The following is a 19,413-nucleotide window of genomic DNA, read 5'->3' on the forward strand; positions in this document are numbered from 1 at the left end:
TAGCTGTAATCCCAGCACGTTGGGAGGCTGAGGCAGGACGCTTGCAAGTTCAAGGCCAGCCTCGCAACTTAGTGAGACTCTGTCTTAAAAAGGGCTGGGATATAGCTAGTTGTAAAGCACCCCTGGGTTCAACCCCCCAAAAAAGGCATCTTTCTCCATTTATTTAGATATCCTTTGATTTCTTTATCAGTATGTTTTCTTTCTTTCCAATCTGTATATTTGTTTTTGTCCTGATTAGGACTTTTAGCTCAATGTTGAGTGGGAGTGGTGAGAAAATATCCTTGCTTTTATCCTGGTCTTTGGGGAAAGTGTTAGATGTTCCAGTCTTAAGTGTTAGATTAGAGTTTTTTTTTTTTTCTTATAAGATGACCTTTATAAAATTTAGGAAATTCCCTTCTATTCCTAATTTGTTATTTTTAAAAAATATTTGCTATTTTTTAAAATAGTTATGTATGTCAACTATTATCAAATGTGTTTTCCTGCAATTTACTGGTAATCATATGATTTTACTTGTTCACTGTTTACATGGTAAGTTACTTTGAATGATATTCAGTGTTCAAACAGCCTGATATTCTTTGGATTAATCTCATTTAGTTGTGACATAATATGATTTTATGTTTTACTGGGTTAATCTGCTTGTACTTTGCTCAGGGTTTTTATATATGTTCCTAAGGGTATTGATTTCTAAATTTATTTTCTCTTAATGTGTTTTTTAGTATTGGTATTAAAAATGAGTTGGGAAGCATTACCTCTTCTATTCTTGGGAAGAAATTGTGCACACTTTGTATTACTTGTTCCTTAAGTGTGGGTAAGAAGTAAAACCATCTGGATCTGGAGTTGAATTTACTTTTAAAAAATATTTTCATATTTAAAAGTATTTTAATATTTTATTAGTTTCTTTAATAAATACCAAAACTACTGAAGCTATTTCTTCCGTGGTTTGACTTCCATGGATTTGGTCCATTACATTTAGGTTGTCAAATTTTATGAATAGAAAATTGCTTATAGTATATTTTTATTTATTGTCTGATGTAACAGTAGTACCATCTCCACTCATTTTTTTCCTTTCTGATTTAATAATTTGTCACCTCTCTTCTCCTACACCCCCAATTTTAGTAATCTGTGTCATCTCTTTTTTTTTTATTGTATACAGATGGGATACATGTTGTTTCTCTATTTGTACATAGAGTCAAGGCATACCATTTGTGTAATCATACGTTTACATAGGGCAATGATGTTTGATTCATTATTTTTTTTCCCTTCCCCCCCACCCCTCCCACCCCTCTTTTCCCTCTATGACAGTCCTTCTTTCCTCCATTCTTACCACCTCCTTATCCCTAACCCTAAACCTAACCCTAACCCTAACGCTAACCCTCCCACTCCCCATTATATGTCCTCATCTGCTTATCAGCGAGATCATTCATCCTTTAGTTTTTTGAGATTGGCTTATCTCACTTAGCATGATATTCTCCAATTTCATCCATTTGCTGCAAATGCCATAATTTTATCATTCTTCATTGCGGAAGTAATATTCCATTGTATATATATATGCCTCAGTTTCTTTATCCATTCATCAACTGAAGGGCATCTAGGTTGGTTCCACATCTGGCTATGGTAAATTGAGCAGCAGTGAACATTGATGTTACTGTATCTCTGTAGTATGCTGATTTTAAATCCTTTGGGTATAGGCCAAGGAGTGGGATAGCTGGGTCAATGCTGGTTCCATTCCAAGCTTTCTGAGGAATCTCCATCCTATGGCTAAAGGTTTATTGATTTTACTGATCTTGTACAAGAAATAGATTTGGTTTCATTGTTATCATTTTAACATCATGTATTTCTATTCTAATATTTCTTTTTGGCTTAGGATTTAGTTTCTTCCTGTCTCTTCAGTTTCTTGAAGTGGAACTTTGATTACTGAGTTTATATCTTTTTTTCTTTAGTATTTATTATCCCATATTTCCCTGTAAGAACTATTAGTGGAATCCATTTATATAATTTTACATTTTTTAATGTTTATCTGAGTAATTTTTAAGTTTCTCTTGAGACTTTTAACTCATGGGTTATTTTTAAGTGTTAAATATCAAATATTTGGTAATCTTTGATTTTGTTAATGATGTTTAATTTTGTTATAATCTAATATGGTTTTGTATCATTTTTTGAAAAAAGTAGCTTGGCTCAAAATATGATTTTTGTTTTGTGAAATGTTCCATGTGCACATGAGAAGAGGAATATTCTGTTTTTTGTTTGGAATGTTTTATAAATATTAGATCATGTTGATTCATAGATCATCTATATCCTTAAGGATTTTCTATCTATTCTGCCAATTATCAAGATAAGAATGTTGAATTCTCTAACTATGAATACAGATTTGCCTATTTTTCCTTTCATATCTGTCAGTTTGTTTCATTCAAAGTTTTTATTAATGCTCACACTTTTATATTGCACATCCAGTTATAGAATGGAGCCTTTCATCACTATTTTACTTCTTTGTCCTCAATATTCTGTTCTGAAATGTTTTATCTGAAATTAATATATCTGTTCCTACTTTCTTTTGGTTAGTGTTGTTGGCATATATTTTTATCTATCTTTTACTTTTGACCAAGTTTAAGGGTTAAAAAACATGAATTACCAGTATTTATGAGAAAACATCAATTCTTTGAATTAGAAATTTGTAAAGAGTCAGTCATCCCCTTCTTCCCTCACTCTTTGCACATTATCATATGCTGTGTGCCTCTGAATTGCTGTGTGTTTAAAAAAAAAAATCTTTCCCAAACTTTGTGACTTAAGGCAGTAATTACTTCTATGGATTAAGACTCGGCATTTTTCTGCAAGTGTCATTCACACGGTGGTGGTCTTTCAGCACTGGGTTAGGGCTCATGGTTCAAGTTATCCTCACACGTGTGTGGCTGATGACTGGAGTTTCTTGGTTATCTTCCATATGGCCTCTTACCTTCCAATAGGTTTGACTGCCATTCTTCAAATCATGAAGATATAGGCTCCCCAAAGAGTACAAGTTGCAATGCCTCATAAGCCCTAGGCCCAAGAACTCATACACTTCTGCCACATTATTTAGTCAAGGCAAATAACAAGGTCAGCCAGAATAGAAGAACACTTGATTTTTTGGTGGAAAGCGGCAAGGCACATTGCAAGGAGGAATGACATGCGAAAGGGTTATTAGGATTATATGCCACAAACATCACCAAGTTGGTACTATGCTCAGTACTAGTAATGGAAGATGAATAGCTCATTTCAGCATCTTAATTTTGTTTTCTATATTTTGATAATTTGTGAAGCAGGTTATTGTGCACCATTACCAATCCCAGGACTATAAATACCTCGTCAATACTACGCACCAGCGGCAGTTTGCTTGTATGAGCCTGACGAGGCAGAACATTGACACAAGTTAAGTGAAGTAACATTATTATTCACACACAGCAGAGAAAAACAATAGATGTTTAGGATCGTGGCTAGCTATTCCCCCAAGGATCAGGAAAGCTGCCTGGGATGGATGGAGTCTGTTGTTCCATGGCACACTGCAGCTGAAGGACTATGAAAGGAGGCTCTACTGTGAGTTTTATACTTGAGTGGGGAGCCACTGGACAAACTGGGCTAAGTTTGGACTTGCTGTTCTAGGAGAATTGAACAGAGCCTGGGCTGTCCCAGGCTTATATCTGTGATAGGTACAAGTAAATGTCCCATCCTCCTTACCTCAGGCTGTTGTGGTTCAAGGAATACAAGTGAGAAAGGGGTAAGAACTGGGTCACCAAGGCCATAGGAAGATTTGTCCTACAATAATATCCTATAAAATGATAGTGATTTGGGTGTATTAGTGCAAATGGGGAAAATCTTAGTAAATATTCTTGAGTGTGTTGGCAAAGTAGAATATTTGCAAAGTAGAGTATTGCATAATTTACATAATGATTATAAAGTAAATAAGAATGCGTAGGGTGTGTTAGATATGTGTATGATTTGTAAATATTTACATGTCTAAGTCATTAATTTCATAATATTTGAATACCTCTGTGTCAGACACTATTCACATAACAGTGAATAAGAGATTCTTTGTTCTCAGAGAACTTCGATTTTAGCGACAGGAGGTACAAAACAAATACATTATGGTAGATGATAAAGCGTTTCAAAAAGGAATGAATCTGAAGAAATATGGGAAGCAAGAGTGATGGGGTTAAAGTGTGCATATAAACATTTGATATAATCTTATCCTCTTAAACCAATACTTGATTTTTTTCTGAGTTTGCCAGAAGGATAACTCTCATTGATAACAGTGGCATACTAAAGCTGTGATCTCTACTGGGTGGTGCAGAGCAGAGGCAAATTAGCATAGGAATGGGAGTGGCAGATGTTAAGTATCTGTTTATCTTTCTTTCTTTTTTTTTGAAAGTCCCCACTTTTCTTACATGCCCCATAGAGGATACGCCTATCCTTTGAGAATCTGTCTCAAGTTATTTTTTGGAGAATGTGACCATAAATATACTAAATCATATTAAGCAAGTATCAGGGTATTTTGTAGCATCAAATTATAGCCTTCTGTCTTATGAAATCTTTATATGATCATAGTTGCTATAATGTAAATTTAGTCAGCATATAATTTTAATAAAATAGACTTTATCCTACCTTTGGAACAGATGCCTTTTTGTGGGAAGTAATAAATTGGAAAACAAAGAATTTTCTTAGTGGACATTGGCCAGTGAGCATTTTGGTTTGCAAATCTAAGCTTATTAAACTACAATTCAGATTTATAATTATGCATTTCAAATGAAGAAAGGAAGTATGAACTTAAACATTTTTTTATTGAGGCACAAAAACACTTTTCAGTACTGATCATAGATATTGGTATGTGGAATTGCATTTTTTTATGAACTATGACAAGATTTGTGGCCTTATAGTTTCAGTTTACTAAGCTACCAATGATTGTCTTTTGAGTGGATATTCAAAATGTGTTTTTAAATGGAGCTGTATGAAATTGAAATTGTTTTTAAATGTTTTCAGCTTTGTCAGATTAGTGTAATAATAAATAACCCAGTTTCCACATGCTGTCTTTCATTACAGGATGACCTGAGATGTTAGTAAATGAAATTTTAGTGTAGAGAGCAAAGTTAAATATGTTGTATATCTGAAACTAATTCTTAACTTCCTCTTGTTTGGAAATAGAAGAAACCAAGGAGAATAGTCACTGTGGTCATATACTTAATTTAAGTCTTGGGGGAAAGTTCAGGGAGGAAAGAAGAGAATAAAAATAATACATGATTAGGGTCTTCATTCCCTCTGCTCTCTACCCCTACAACTTACTCTGTCATATTTAGGATTACAAACTGCCCCATGCAAACATGAATTAAGAAAAGACACAGCGTCTTCTAAAATTTTGCTGAGGAGTGATTAAAGTGGTTTCCTAACCTTTGGGAGTCTCTCAGCTATGTCCCACGTGGATGAGGAAAGAGTTAACTGCCAGAAGATGGTGTTTGTCTATCAATTACCCATAAACTTATCTCCTCAATAAGTGCACAAGAGCCAATACTCCTTTTAAATGAGAAGGGGCATGACGGGTCTGGCCATACCTGTTCTGGCCTCTAACCACAACATGGAGTCACCCGACTCTTTTATTTATAACTCACAGGTAAAAGGGGACCAAGATCAGAAGGACCACCTTCTGTGATGGATAGGATAGAGTGGAGTTAGGGGAGCCATCCTCTTAGGGGGAATATTCCAGAAGGAGACAGGGAACCTCTCCCACACAACGCCACATGCTTCCCGACAGTTCCCAGAAGCCAGGCATCTATCCCATGGCTCAACCAAGTCTGATTCTGCTAAATAAGGACAGCTTCCCACACTAACCTCTGACATAATTTGCCAAATGATACTGATTACAGCACAATTGATAAGATTTTCAGTCTATAACCTGGAAAAAAAAAAACTTAGAGATCTTTTTAAAATATTGTGTATATTTCTGATTGCCTCCTTTTGAATAAAATGACTTTTCTTGCTTGATGGAGTAATCTCTAGAGGTATGTTTTATATTTGTCACTTATAGAAAGAAAATTAGGTACCAAAATTCTGATCATAAATACTTAAAAATACTCACTTTTATTTTAGTCAGTTATAGCCCTCATTCCAGAAACAAATATTAATTTAATTTTATAAATGTGTTTGAACAGAAACCAAGTTCACGGAAAATGTACTATCTGGATATGGTGTGGAGCTAGCAATTAAGAGTACAGAATACAAAGCATTAGATGATACCCAAATTAAAAGTAAGTTTGCTTTTATTTTCTGTATTTGAGTAGAATGAAAACTTGGAGGCTTATGTAACTTCGTTTTTTAAAAATTAATATAATCCTACATGTATTACTTGAGGCTGGAGATGGGATAAATGTGTTCCTCCTTACTTTTGAATTTAATTTTAAACTGAAAGAAAGGTATTAATATTATGGATTCTTAAAACTTCTTTAAAAATAGGAATTGTGTATCATGCCCAGTAGCTTCCCAACCATTTTTGATGCCACTTACAAATAGTAGTTTACCTAAGGTACATTGAAGCAGCAGATGAGGCTGCTTATGACTAGAGATGACTGGCCCACAAGTTCTGTGAAATGGAATTCTTTTCATTGAACTCTGATTTTTTTTTTTATTACTTGTTCCTTTCCCAGTCTGAAATATTTTTGTTTTGTTTTTACTTCCAAAATGTAGCCATGACTAATACTATAGAAGATGAAACTGAAGCAAATGAAGTTCAAGGATTTCTTTTTGGAAAACTAAAGTAAGCTTGAATTGGAGTGAAATTTGGTATTGTTAATATGTTTTGTTTCTAAAGGAATTAATTCCATGTGCTGTGTTGGCACATGTTCTTTTTTTACATATGTATTCAATGTTGTATCATAAAAGTAATACACAGCTAATGTCAGATAGGGAAAGCAGAAGAGCACAAAGCTAAAAATAATCACCCTAATTCTAAAACTGAGAGGTAACTGTAACTGTCAATGTTTTGGTGTCTTTCTTCCAACCTCCTATGCATGTCTTATAGCTACAGATAAATGCATACACAGACTATGTTTTGCATAGTGGAACAGTACAATGTAACTGCTTTTTTCATGTCCTGTGGAATATTCCATCTTTGGAAAAGTTCCACAAAATAGGACTTTACATTCTTTCCCTACTATTTAATTGAAATTTTTGTACCAATTCATGTGCATCTCAGATTTCTTTAGCACAAATTCTAGGGAAAAAAATTGATAAATCAAGGTATATATGTTTCTTAAAATTTTGATACATCTAATTTCCTTTATCAAATTATACTTATAATACTTTTACCCCTGTATATGAATGTGTCCATTTCCCAAAACTTTACTAACCACTGATACTGTTTTAATAATCGTGGCCAATTTAATAAGTGATATGTTTCTTATAAATTCTACATTTATTTCACTGGACTGAACCATTTTGTAATTTGAATTCAGGAACAATCAACTATTGACAGTTATTATTGCAAGGATTTAATTTTTTCATGTAAATTTACTGGCCTTTGAATTTCTTTTTATATAAATTGTTTATTCCTTACCTCACTTACGTTTTTCTTGCTGGGTTTACTGTTCTTGCTAATTTATAACAGCTCTTTATATACTAAGATTTCTGAGTCTTTCACCATATGCTGAATTATTTATATTGACATCTATTTTCATATTAAGCTTAAAGATGGAAATCTGTTAATTAGTTAGATATAACTGATTCCATTGAGAGTTGAGATTCCATTTCTAATACTGGTCTAGCATCCCTGGAATAACTTGAAAAATAGAAATTTAGAACTTTGGATAACCTGTATTAAGATCACTATTAAATGTGGTTTCTTTCTTTTACCCAGAAAAAAAAAATCCCATAAACAAAGACTTGGCATATACAGAATTGTCTAAACCTTGAAAATATGACAGTGAACATAAGCCAACAAATAAATTGTCAAAAATTTATAGCATTTATAGCCTTGTAGCATTTTTTATTCCTTTTGTTCATTCACAACATGAGCTGTCCAGTATGCATTACGATTTTCCATACTTGAAAGTGGTAACTTGTTTTAAGTTGATTCTAACTGTTGCCATAATAGGCAATAATTAGCCACATACCAAATACTTGGTTAGGAAGTTTTTATGTTTTGAAGAGAATAAATAATTTATAATTTACTAATAAAAGTCTTAGAACAGTTCATGGCAATTAATCAACATTACATGAATATTAAAAATGAATAAAACAAATGGAAATTATGGATTATCAGGTTATTAATGTGATTCATTTAAATGATGCTAAAAAGAGCCGGTTATAGTGGTGCACACCTGTTCCCAGAGACTCAGGCAGAAGGATCACAAGTTCAAGACCAACCTCAGCAACTGGGTGAGACCCTGTCTCAAAATAAAAGGTCTGGGGATGTATCTCAGCAGTAAAATGCCACTGTGTTCAATCCCCAGTACTACTACTACTACTACTACTAATAATAATAATAATGATGCCAAAAGAAGATACTGCCTGAATTTTTTTTTTCTTTATGACGCTGAGTATGAAATCCAGGGCCTTGAACATGTTAGGCAAGCATTCTACAAACTGAGTCATACCCCCCAGCCCCTAAATTGAATCTTTAAAAAATAAAACTAAAAGATTATTTTTAAAAATATTGTAGAGGGGCTGGGGATATAGCTCAGTTGGTAGAATGCTTGCCTTGCATGCATAAGTTTGACTTAGAAAAACAATTGAAAAATAAAAATCATGTCTACCAGAAAATTTCAAAATTTATTATATCTAAAACTTTACAGATATGAGTTACAAAAATCATGAATAATAATGGATCTTTAGCATGAGGAAATTTATGCCCCACCCGAAAGAAATGTTTCCCTAAATTATTTTTCCACAGATTGTCATGAAAACTTTTAACATCTGGTCTTAATTTTATATACTCCTTTAAGTAACCTTTTAAAAATTGTGCCCTTTTTTTTTTTCTGCCATGCTGATTGAAGACAAGGAATAGCATGGTGAGTCTTCTGTGAATTCTAGTGAATGGGGGTGGCAGTGATGTTATGCACACTTTACCTTTTTACAAGAAGGTAAAGTTGGATTTCTTTACACAGGCAAAAATAAAAAATGTTTTTATTAACACCTTTAGTTCTTCATTAATGTTACAATTGTAAGTTACAAAGGACACTAAGATGGGTTTTCCTGGCAAATACATAACTGTATATAGAGCAAAAGTGACATTGTTGGGAATGTGCTTATGCAGATAAATGAATTAAATTTTTAAAGCTTATTGATCAAGCAGTATACTAGTGGCCTTAAAAAGTTAATGCACCTTACAGATTTATCCTAATTCAGTTGCTTCAGTATCTTGGAATGTATAATTCTTTCCTATTTTTAAGTACAGCTTTTTGCAGGAATAAATTGCAGGCCTCCAAAAATCCCTTGGAATTCTGAGTTGTTTTTATAAGGAATACTTAGTTCTTCCACAGTGACTCAATGACTTATTTAAAGCAAAGATTGTTTGCTTTGAGGTGTATTATATGAATAATACATATATATATTGCCTGAATTATGTAAAAATTTAGTAAAAATTATGATTATGACTCAATACAAAACATAATGTGATAGCACTTATAAACATTATTCTGTAACATTAAATATTTATAGTGAACTTTTAGGAAGAAGTTACTTTTTTACCCTGAAAGCTGTCTTCATTAGTCTTGATTTATTTTCAGACTATGGTCTCACATGTAGTAAAGTTAGGAAATATTGACAATGTACTATATATCTTATCTTTAACCATAAAATTAATGTATTTCTGTGTATATCTGTACATTTTTTCATTTCACTTTTTAAATCTTCAGTTTACTGTGAAAATGTGTTTTGTAAGTTGTGTTGAAATGTGTTTTATAAATTAGCTGAAGTTGTTTTAATTTTTACTTGGAAAAAGAGAGTCTGTTTGTTTTGTTTTTGAATGGACCTGGAGATCAAACCTCAGGGCCTCATTTATGCTAGGCAAGTGCTGTAGCACTGAGTCACATACCTAGCTTAAGTTGTTATTTTTTTTTTAAAGAATTCTATTTAAATAGAAGTGACCACTATTCTTTTTTTTTTGTACCAGGGATTGAACCCAGGGGTGCTTACCACTGAGCCACATCCCCAGCCCTTTATTATCTTTTATTTAGAGACAGGGTCTCACTGAGTGCCAAGGGCCTCACTAAGCTGTTGGGGCTGACTTTGAACTCTGGATTCTTCCCGTGTCAGCATCCAAGCCACTGAGATCACAGGCATGTGCCACCACTCCCAGCAAGTGACACCATTCTTACTTTCATGATTGATGAAATATTATAATTTAAATGATATGTAATGTAAAATGTCATTCTGCTACATTATTATTTGTCTCTCTTTTAAATGCCTAGATATGTTTACTGTTGGGCAAAATTATCCTATTTTAATTTTTTATGAGAATCAGATGGAACTTTTCAAAAATAGAACAAACTCAGATTCAAGAAGATCTTTTTAGCCTTTAGGCCAAGATAAAGTGAAAATTGTGTAAGAACTATTTTTACTTTCCTTAAAAATAGTTTTTATTTTAAATTTTAAAAGCAATACTTAAAATTTTAAAAATTGTTGAAACATAAAAATAATAATTCTGCCTTCATATGTAATATTTAACAATTGAGAGAGTGCATCCTTCCAGGCATTGTTTTATATGAGAAAGGAGACATATGTATACATATGTGACTATATATCCATTATTTGAATTCTATAGATATAGCTATATCAGTTTATTATCTTAATGATGAATTATTAGTTTGTGTCTAATATTTGCAAGACAGTTTCAAAATTACACTGGTTATATAATTTGTGGTAGATTATTAACATTAATTACTATTTGATTCAGAGAAATATATTCAGATCTTAAAGATAATCTGACAATATTCCAAAAATACCTGATTGAGAGCAACAAAGAAATGATGCCTTTGAAAGTCTGGGAACTACAAGGTATAGTATTTTAACTACCTTAACATAACTCTTTGATAACCAATCACTGTTTTATTAAATAAGTTTTTATTAAGTGATATAAATTATGACCGTATTGTTATTTATGAATAATATAAATTATATTTTGTGGGAATACATATTGATTAAAAGATTATGAAAGTCATAATTTTATGTTTGCAAGACTTAAATTTCTGAGGTGTTATTTTATATTTTTTCATTTTTAAAGTATATAATGATTTATAGATTAGTTTCAAGTATTAAATCACATTTCAGAGAATCTACTAACGTTGCTTGAAAATCCCGACTCAGAAGTCAGGATAAATCAGAACTAACCTTAGTTTTCTTCTTTTATTACATTTTTACCTTGTTACTTCTTTGCATGTTTCCTTGATAAATTCCTTGATGAAAATATGAAGTTTGAGACTACCTTAATTGAATATAAGTGATAACTTTCCATTTAAAACTTAACATTGTTAAATATGAGTGTTGACATGTTTTTATATTAATATGTCATACAGGTTGAGTAAAATATTTAAATTGCTTGGAAATATCTCTGAAGATCTAACTTGTGACATTTCTCAATGATATTTTTTTTTCTTACAGATCTTAGTTTTCAAGCAGCTTCTCAAATAATGTCCACTCCAGTATATGACACCATAAAATTAATGAAAGACATCTCACAGAACTTCCCCATAAAAGCCAGGTACTTTAAAGTTCATTGGTTTGATTGTAACCAGAACTCTTTCCATTAAGCAAATTTTATGAGAATAGCTGATTTCATTTAACATAAGGATGTCAGTTCTAGTATCTGTAGCTTTTTTGAAATTGGAAACTTTCATCATTTTTTTTATAAGTACAGAAAGCACATATTATGTAGTCACACTACAAAAGAGAACTATTGAATTAGAGGCTTATGGAAAGGGAAAAAATTAAATAATTTAAGTAAACAATCTAAGAAAAAAACTTGTTTATGCAGTCAATATTAAGGGTATTTTTCTCTTTCCGTTATTAAAGATAATGAAAAGTATTCTACACAGAAAATCTATACACAGAGTTGTCAAATCATGTTCTTGTCTTTTAGATTTCAGTTAATGACATCTCAAAAGTACGGAGTGTTTTGTGGAATACCGTCTTTTCTTTTTTGCCAGGAAAACATTTAATTAAATTGCTTCCAGAAAATACTGATGTTTATAGTAAACATCTTTGTTTTAATAGATAATACATTTTTTGCATATCTATAAGTGATCAATAGGTGCATTTTAGATTTTGAGGATTTACAACATAACATGACTTTGATGCTTTTGTTTTCTGGTTAGAAATGACATCATAAAATTGTAAGCAACAAGTAAAATATAAACAAAGTTAACCTGTATTTGAGAGACACACATGTGTGTATGCAGCTATATACAGAGAGAGGTATATATGCTACAATAGTATTTTATTAGAATTGGAGAGAACCTGTGCTCTCAGCACATCTTCTTAATCATCCAGTGATTGCTAAGTCTTTGTCTCAAACAATGTTTTGTACATTTATCCACAGTACAAATTGCAGAATATTAAATCTAGGTATTCTTTATCTTTGAAAGATAAGTAATGCACCAATAGTAAAATATCAAACATCTTTTAATGGTACCCTGAAAATAGAAGTATTTGTAGCTTCACTTGCAGAATAATGAATATGTTGATATGACTTTTTTTTATCAGATTTAAAGTTGAGAATTAACTAGTCAAGAAAAATACTGAGAAATCAGTATTTATATATTAAAACATGAAATATGTTTGGGTGTATGTCAATACATGTAGTTAGCCTCACTACTCTTATTAACAGCTTTTGAAATTATTAGTCAAATTTAAAGCAATTTAGTTTTAATGATAATTAATCAGTATGACTTTTTAGGAATTATGCTAAATTCTGGTCTTATCTGTGGTTGATCATTAAGAAAATTTGCAAAATATGCTAGCATTGTTTAACAGCTAAATTGTAGGTTTGAACATCTCTGAAGACAGACATTTAGTAAATGTTTGTTAAAATGAAATATTTGTTAAATTAATGAAAATTTACATTAATAAATTTTGTTATTTCCATTAATGCTGCCAGACTGTAGGGTATGATACACATTTGTGGGTTTCAAGATTCATCTTTCTTTTTAAACTTTCCTCAAAGCAGAACTTTGAATTAACCATCTAAATTTTTAAATTATTTTAAATGGATAGATGTTAAAACTAAGCATTCTTGGGAGTTTTCAAGTTAAACATAATCCACAGGAAATATATTTTAAAATTATACTTAAATTACAAGAGAATTTAAAGTCTTAAAGAATGAATAATATAAAGTTTATACAGTTATTCCCCTGTATCTGTGTATATTGCATTTACAAATTCAGTTAACCATAGATGGAAAATATTCAGAAAAGAATTGTCTGTATCAAACATGTACAGACATTTTTCTTGTCATTATACTTTAAACATTATAGTATAATAATTTCCATAACATTACATACATTAGGTATCCTAAGTAATCTAGAGATATAATGTATTCAGGAGGATATGTGTTTATTATATGCAAATACTATATTGTTCTATGTAAGGGACTTGAATACCCATGGGTTTTGGTATCTGATCCTGGAACTAATGCTATACATACTGAAGGAAGACTATATCAACTATTTTAGAATTTATTTGCTGTGGTAAGATCCCAGGTTAACAAATTATTTATGTATAGATAATTCTGAGAGTTGCCTGTTTGCATTCACACAAATGATAACATTGGTATTTTCATACAGAATGTCTTTCTATGGGCAAACCAATACAAAATAGCTATTTTCAGTCTAGAATTTTTGAAAACTTAAGTATTCAATAATAAACTGTGAAGTTATGCAGTTAAGACATTGGAATTTTGAGTCTCTGTTCCACCTGAATCAGATACTATGTTGAATAAGAACTATATTACCATTGTCCAATTAGGTAATATGGAATGTACATTTTCTAGTCTTGAAGCATTTGGGGTTTTAGTTCCTTTTCCAAAGTATTGTATTATATTGAATTAATTATTAGTCCTAAAAATTTAGGAAGAATGAATTACAGCAAAATTTATTTTCCCAGATCTCTGACCAGAATTGCTGTAAATCAACGCATGAGGGAGGAAATACAGGAAAATCAGAAGGTTTGTTGGAATTAATAATTACCACACTTAATCTTAATAATTTACCTCACTAATATCACTGTTTCACACTTTGGATCTTTAGTTCTCATAAAAGTTGATTTGTTCTTTTCTGATAATTTAAATTAGTTAAAGTTCTTATATTTTTATATTATCTACTACATGTAGTATATACTGTGATTCTAGCCAGTTTTTCCTGACATATATCCTATTTATTTCACCCCATCCTATAGACTTTCTGCTTCATAGAATAAAGTTAATATTCCTTTATAACAGGTTTTCTTAAATGCTTATGAGGACCTTGTTTTAGTCAGCTGTTTAACTGCTGTGACTAAAATATCTGACCATAATAATTGTAGAGGAGGAAAAGTTTGAGGGATCACAGTTTCAGCGTTCTCAGTCCATGTTCAGCCAGCTCCATTCCCCAGGGACTCCAGGTGAAGCTGAACATCATGGCAGAAGAGTGTGACAGAGGGAAGCAGCACACGTGATGATCAGGAAGCAGAGAGAGAGATCTCCACTTGCCAGATACAAATACATATGCCAAAGCTGTGTCCTAATGTCCCACCTCCTCCAGTACACCCCACCTGCCTTCAATAACCTTTCAATTAATCCTGTCAGGTGATTAATTCACTGACTGGGTTGGGCTCTCATAACCTAATCATTTCTCCTCTAAGACTTCTTGCATTGTCTTATATGTGAACTTTTGGGGGACACCACATCTGAACAATAGCAGACCCAGTCAGACTGTTAGACTGCTGAAGCATCATGAGAATTCTGTGGCATGCAGGATACAATTGATCGGAAGTTTGATTAGACCCTGCCAGAGGGCCTCTTAAGTTACCTCTAGAACCAAAATGACCCTAATAGTTCATACTTATAAAGTGTTCACATTGGCAATGACCTAGCTGTAATTCATAGGACTGATTTGGCTTTAAGTAATTAACTACCAGACTTACAGGACCCTAAACAGTATAAGTTTATTTTCCTCACACAAAAAGTCTGAAAGTAGATGTCTGTGGATATTATGATTCTGGTGCTCTAAAAGTGTCAGGGAGCATTCATGAAAACACCTGGGTCTTTTGTGATTTCAATATGGCAACCTTACCTCCTGTCATCTTATTCAAAAGAGGCAGGAAGAACAGTAACAACCACATTCATCCTTATTAAAGCCTTCCTGAACCACTTTAACAGACTTTGATTTCCATCCCTTGGCTGGGATTTTGTCATGTAGTCATTCATAGCTACAGGGGAGTGTTTGCTTTCCTAGAGATCACAGTAAGAGAGGTGGACTAGGTATAGTGCTGGGTTATCCACCCAACAAAGCATGTCACACTTGGACAGAGTCAGCTGTCTTCTCTGCTGTTTTGATGAAGATAACCAATGATGATGAGGAAAATGATGTATAGTTCTTTGGATCATAGGTGTTAAGAAAACCAACATGTCCTCTCACCTCAGACATTTCTTTGCTTCATAGACCATCTTAGAAATTCTTATTTATCATTCAAAACTGAGTTGTTTAATTGTTCCTCTCTTTTATTTTCCTGCTTGCTAAACACCATCATTCAAGCAGAATTGTTTTCTTATGAGAGTTCCTGCACTTGTTTTTTTATAATGCCACCTACAATAAGAAGGAAGAGAGGGTGGGAAAGAGAGGAAAATTAAAGGAATACCAGAGTGTCAGTGACTTTACCCAATCAACAATGTTTTCTCTGCTCACTTAACAGTCCAAAGTGGGTAATCTTCAGAGCTTTCCTCCATGTGGTAATTTGGGTGAAAAAGCTTAAGAATTTCATGAGGTTAAAGAGGAGATGTTGGGGGGAATAAAGGATAATTGGAAAGGATGAAGAGTCTAAATCACCAAATGGAGTAATTTCAAAGGAAATATTTGAAAGACTACATAGTATTCCTTGGTGGCAAAGAGGCAATTAGAACCCCTGAACCAGTCTGGTATTTGAGAATCTGAGAAAGACTGACTGCATTAGGTGACTCAACTTAAACTTTTGATTACTGTACGGAGCCTTCAAGCTGAGAAACCTGGGAAGCCATTTTTGATCCTTGCACCCCAAAACAATCTAATGTCTCTTTCAAGAAAGTTTAAATCATATGACTTGTCAGGAAGGTAAAACTGCTATATCTACTTAAAGGTTTACTGTATAACAGAGAAAGCAGCAAAACCACTAAATAGAAAATTGCTATACACAATTCAGACATGAAATTAAATCTGTTATTGAAGCTAAAAAGTAACACAGGTTTGAAAGGCAGTAACTCAAAGATGAGAGGCACTATGATACCCAAACAAGAGGATGTGAAATCCCAAACAGAAGAATGTTGCAAAAATATAGAAAGTAGAGATAAAACAATTTCAGAAATAAAAACTAATATTAAAACAAAGGAGAATTGATCTTATAGAAAACATGGTTGATGACTTAGTAGATTAAAAATAAGTAAAACATCACCAGTAGATTAGACCTCCACATTGAAGATAGATTTTCAGGCCTCAAAGACAAAGTATAATCTTGAAAATAAAGTTGACCATAAAGAAAAGATGTTAAGAGACCAGGAACAAAATATTCAACAAATCTGGGATAATATTAGAAGGACAAATTTAAGAAAGATTCATTAGGATAGTTGAAGACTCTGAAATATAAGCCATAAAATGCACAATATTTTCAATGAAGTGACATCCTAAAGTTTTCCAAACCTTTAGAATGAAGTGAAAATTCAAATATATGCTGCATGTAAGACTCCCTAAATACTTAATCACAATAGATACACTCCAAGACACTTGGTTATGAAAATACCTAATATACAGAATAAGTTTAGAATTTCAAAAGCTTCAAGAGTAAAACAACTGATCACATTTAGAGGTAAAAAATCCAGATTTCCTCTGATTTCTCAACCCAAAACTTAAAAGCCAGGAGGGTTTGACATAATATATACTAAGTTCTAGAAGAAAAATGGATGGCAACCAAGATTACTATGCCTAGTAAAATTAAGATTCACAATTGAAAATGAAATAAAAACCTATAATAAGCAGAAGCTAAAGAATTTATAACTAGAAAGCCTGTACTACAAAACATATTTCATGAAGGATTGAAAAATAAAAATGAAAACCAGGGAGGAATTACACTAGAAGAATCATTAATTGAAAGATTCAAGTCTAATCTAAGCATTAGAAATAAATCAAAATAGTAGGAAGTAAAGATCATTTCTCAATACCATTGAATGTTGATGGTGTGATCTCTTCAATCCAAAGACAGGTTGACAGATTGGATCTTTCATACTTCATAATGAATTTTAGGACTTTTTTCTACTTCTGTGCAGAATTTCATTGGTATTTTGATGAGGATTGCATTAATCTCTATATAGCTTTGGTATAGCCATTTAAACAATATTATTTCTGCCTATTCATGAACGTGGGATATCTTATATCTTTTGAAGTCTTTTCAGTTTCCTCAGTGTTCTATAATTTTAACTGTACAGCTCTTTTGCCTCCTTGGTTAAATTAATGCCTAGGATGATTTTTTTTTTTTTGAGGTTTTCAAATGAAATTTTTTCCTTAACTGAATTTCTTAACTGAATTACTGTTGGAGTTTAGGAAAGCTAATGATTTATGGGTGTTGATCTTTTATTCTGCTACTTCACTGAACTCACTTGTAAGAGCTACAAGTCTTCTTGTGGAATTTTGGGGTCTCATAGATATCATGTCATGGGCAGTTTGACTACTACTTTTCCTGTTTATAGTCCTTTGATTTCCTTTTCTCCCCTGATGGCTGTGGTAGAGTGGACAGTCCTGTCTTGTTCCTGATTTTAGGGCAAATGCTTTTAGTTTTTCTCCATTAAATTTCCATTGTGTGGAATTATTTGCAAAATAGTCTGCAAAGGATTAATATCCACAATATATAAAGAGTTCCTGAAAATCAATAAGAAAAATTAGTGATTCATTAAAAAAAAAAGAGGCAAAGGACATGAAAAGATAATTACCAGTGAAGAAATACAAATTGATTATATTAGCCCATTCGTGTTGCCATAACAAAATACAGTAGACTGGGTAGCTTAAATAACAGAAATGTATTTTCTCACAATTCTGGTGTATGATGGGTTTCTCATAAATGACCTTTACAATGATGAGGTAAATTTCTTTTATCCCTAGCTTCTCTAACATTTTTAACATGAATGGGTGCTGGATTTTATCAAAGGCCTTTTGTGTATCTATTGAGATGATTAGGTGATTCTTGTCCTTAATTCTGTTTAAGTGGTGAATTACATTTATTTATTTGCATATGTACGAACCAACTTTGCATCCTTGGAGTGAAACCCACTTGATCATGGTATAGTATCTTTTTGATGTGTTTTTGAATGCAGTTTGCTAATATTGAGGATTTTTGTTTCTTTTCCTCAAGTATGTTGCTCTGAAGTTTTCTTTCCTTGATACGTGCATCTTTATTGATGGTTTTTGGTATCAGGGTTATACTGGCTTCATAGAATGTTTTTGGGAGTGTTCCTTCCCTTTCAGTTTCATGGAATAATTTGAGAAAGACTAGTGTTTGTCTGTAAAGGTCTGGTAGAACTTAACTGAAAATCCATCTTGTCCTGGGCTTTTGTTCTTTTTTGGAAGACTTTCAATTTCATTACTCAATATTGAATTGCTCTTTCAATTTCAGTACTTGATATTGGCCTGTTTAGGTTTTCTGTATCTTCCTGGTTCACTTCGAACAGGTCACATGTGTCCAGAAATTTTTCAATATCTTCTAGATTTTCCAGTTTATTGGAGTGTAATTTTCAAAATATGCTCTGTTAATCCTCTGGATTTCAGAAGAGTCTGTGGCAGTATCTCTTTTCATCCCTAATTTTATTGATGTGGGTCTTTTATTTTGGTTAATTTGGCTAAGGAATTAATCTTTTTATAGCACCAACTCTTTGCTGCATTGGTCCTGTGTATTTTTTTAAATTCTCAATTGCATTGATTTTGACTCTGCTCTTAACTATTTTGTATCTTCTCAGTTTGGAATTCTTTTTCTAAAGCTTTGAAGTGGAACATGTTTATTTGGGATTTTTTTTTAATATTGGCACTCAGTACTATAAATTTTCCTCTTAAAACTTCTTTCATACTGTTCCTGAGATTTTGATATGTTGTATCTCTGTTCTCATTTGTTTATACCAGTTTCTTGATTTGTGTTGTCATTTCTTCTTTGATCCATTCCTCTTTATTTAAGAGTATTGTTAAATCTCTATATGTT

The 19,413-nt window shown here is 32.4% G+C and overlaps 1 protein-coding gene across 1 annotated transcript in view; it reads left to right on the plus strand.

Moving 5' to 3' along the window:
* Window positions 1–19,413, plus strand: part of Uggt2 (UDP-glucose glycoprotein glucosyltransferase 2) — a 190,036-nt gene that overhangs the window by 18,754 nt on the left and 151,869 nt on the right. The window contains 6 exon segments of the mRNA XM_047554270.1: window positions 6,171–6,192; window positions 6,195–6,266; window positions 6,703–6,772; window positions 10,910–11,010; window positions 11,614–11,713; window positions 14,113–14,173. Of these exon segments, the coding sequence (XP_047410226.1) occupies window positions 6,171–6,192; window positions 6,195–6,266; window positions 6,703–6,772; window positions 10,910–11,010; window positions 11,614–11,713; window positions 14,113–14,173 (426 nt within the window).

This window comes from Sciurus carolinensis, chromosome 5 (assembly GCF_902686445.1).
Source record: "Sciurus carolinensis chromosome 5, mSciCar1.2, whole genome shotgun sequence".
Lineage (NCBI taxonomy): Eukaryota > Metazoa > Chordata > Mammalia > Rodentia > Sciuridae > Sciurus > Sciurus carolinensis.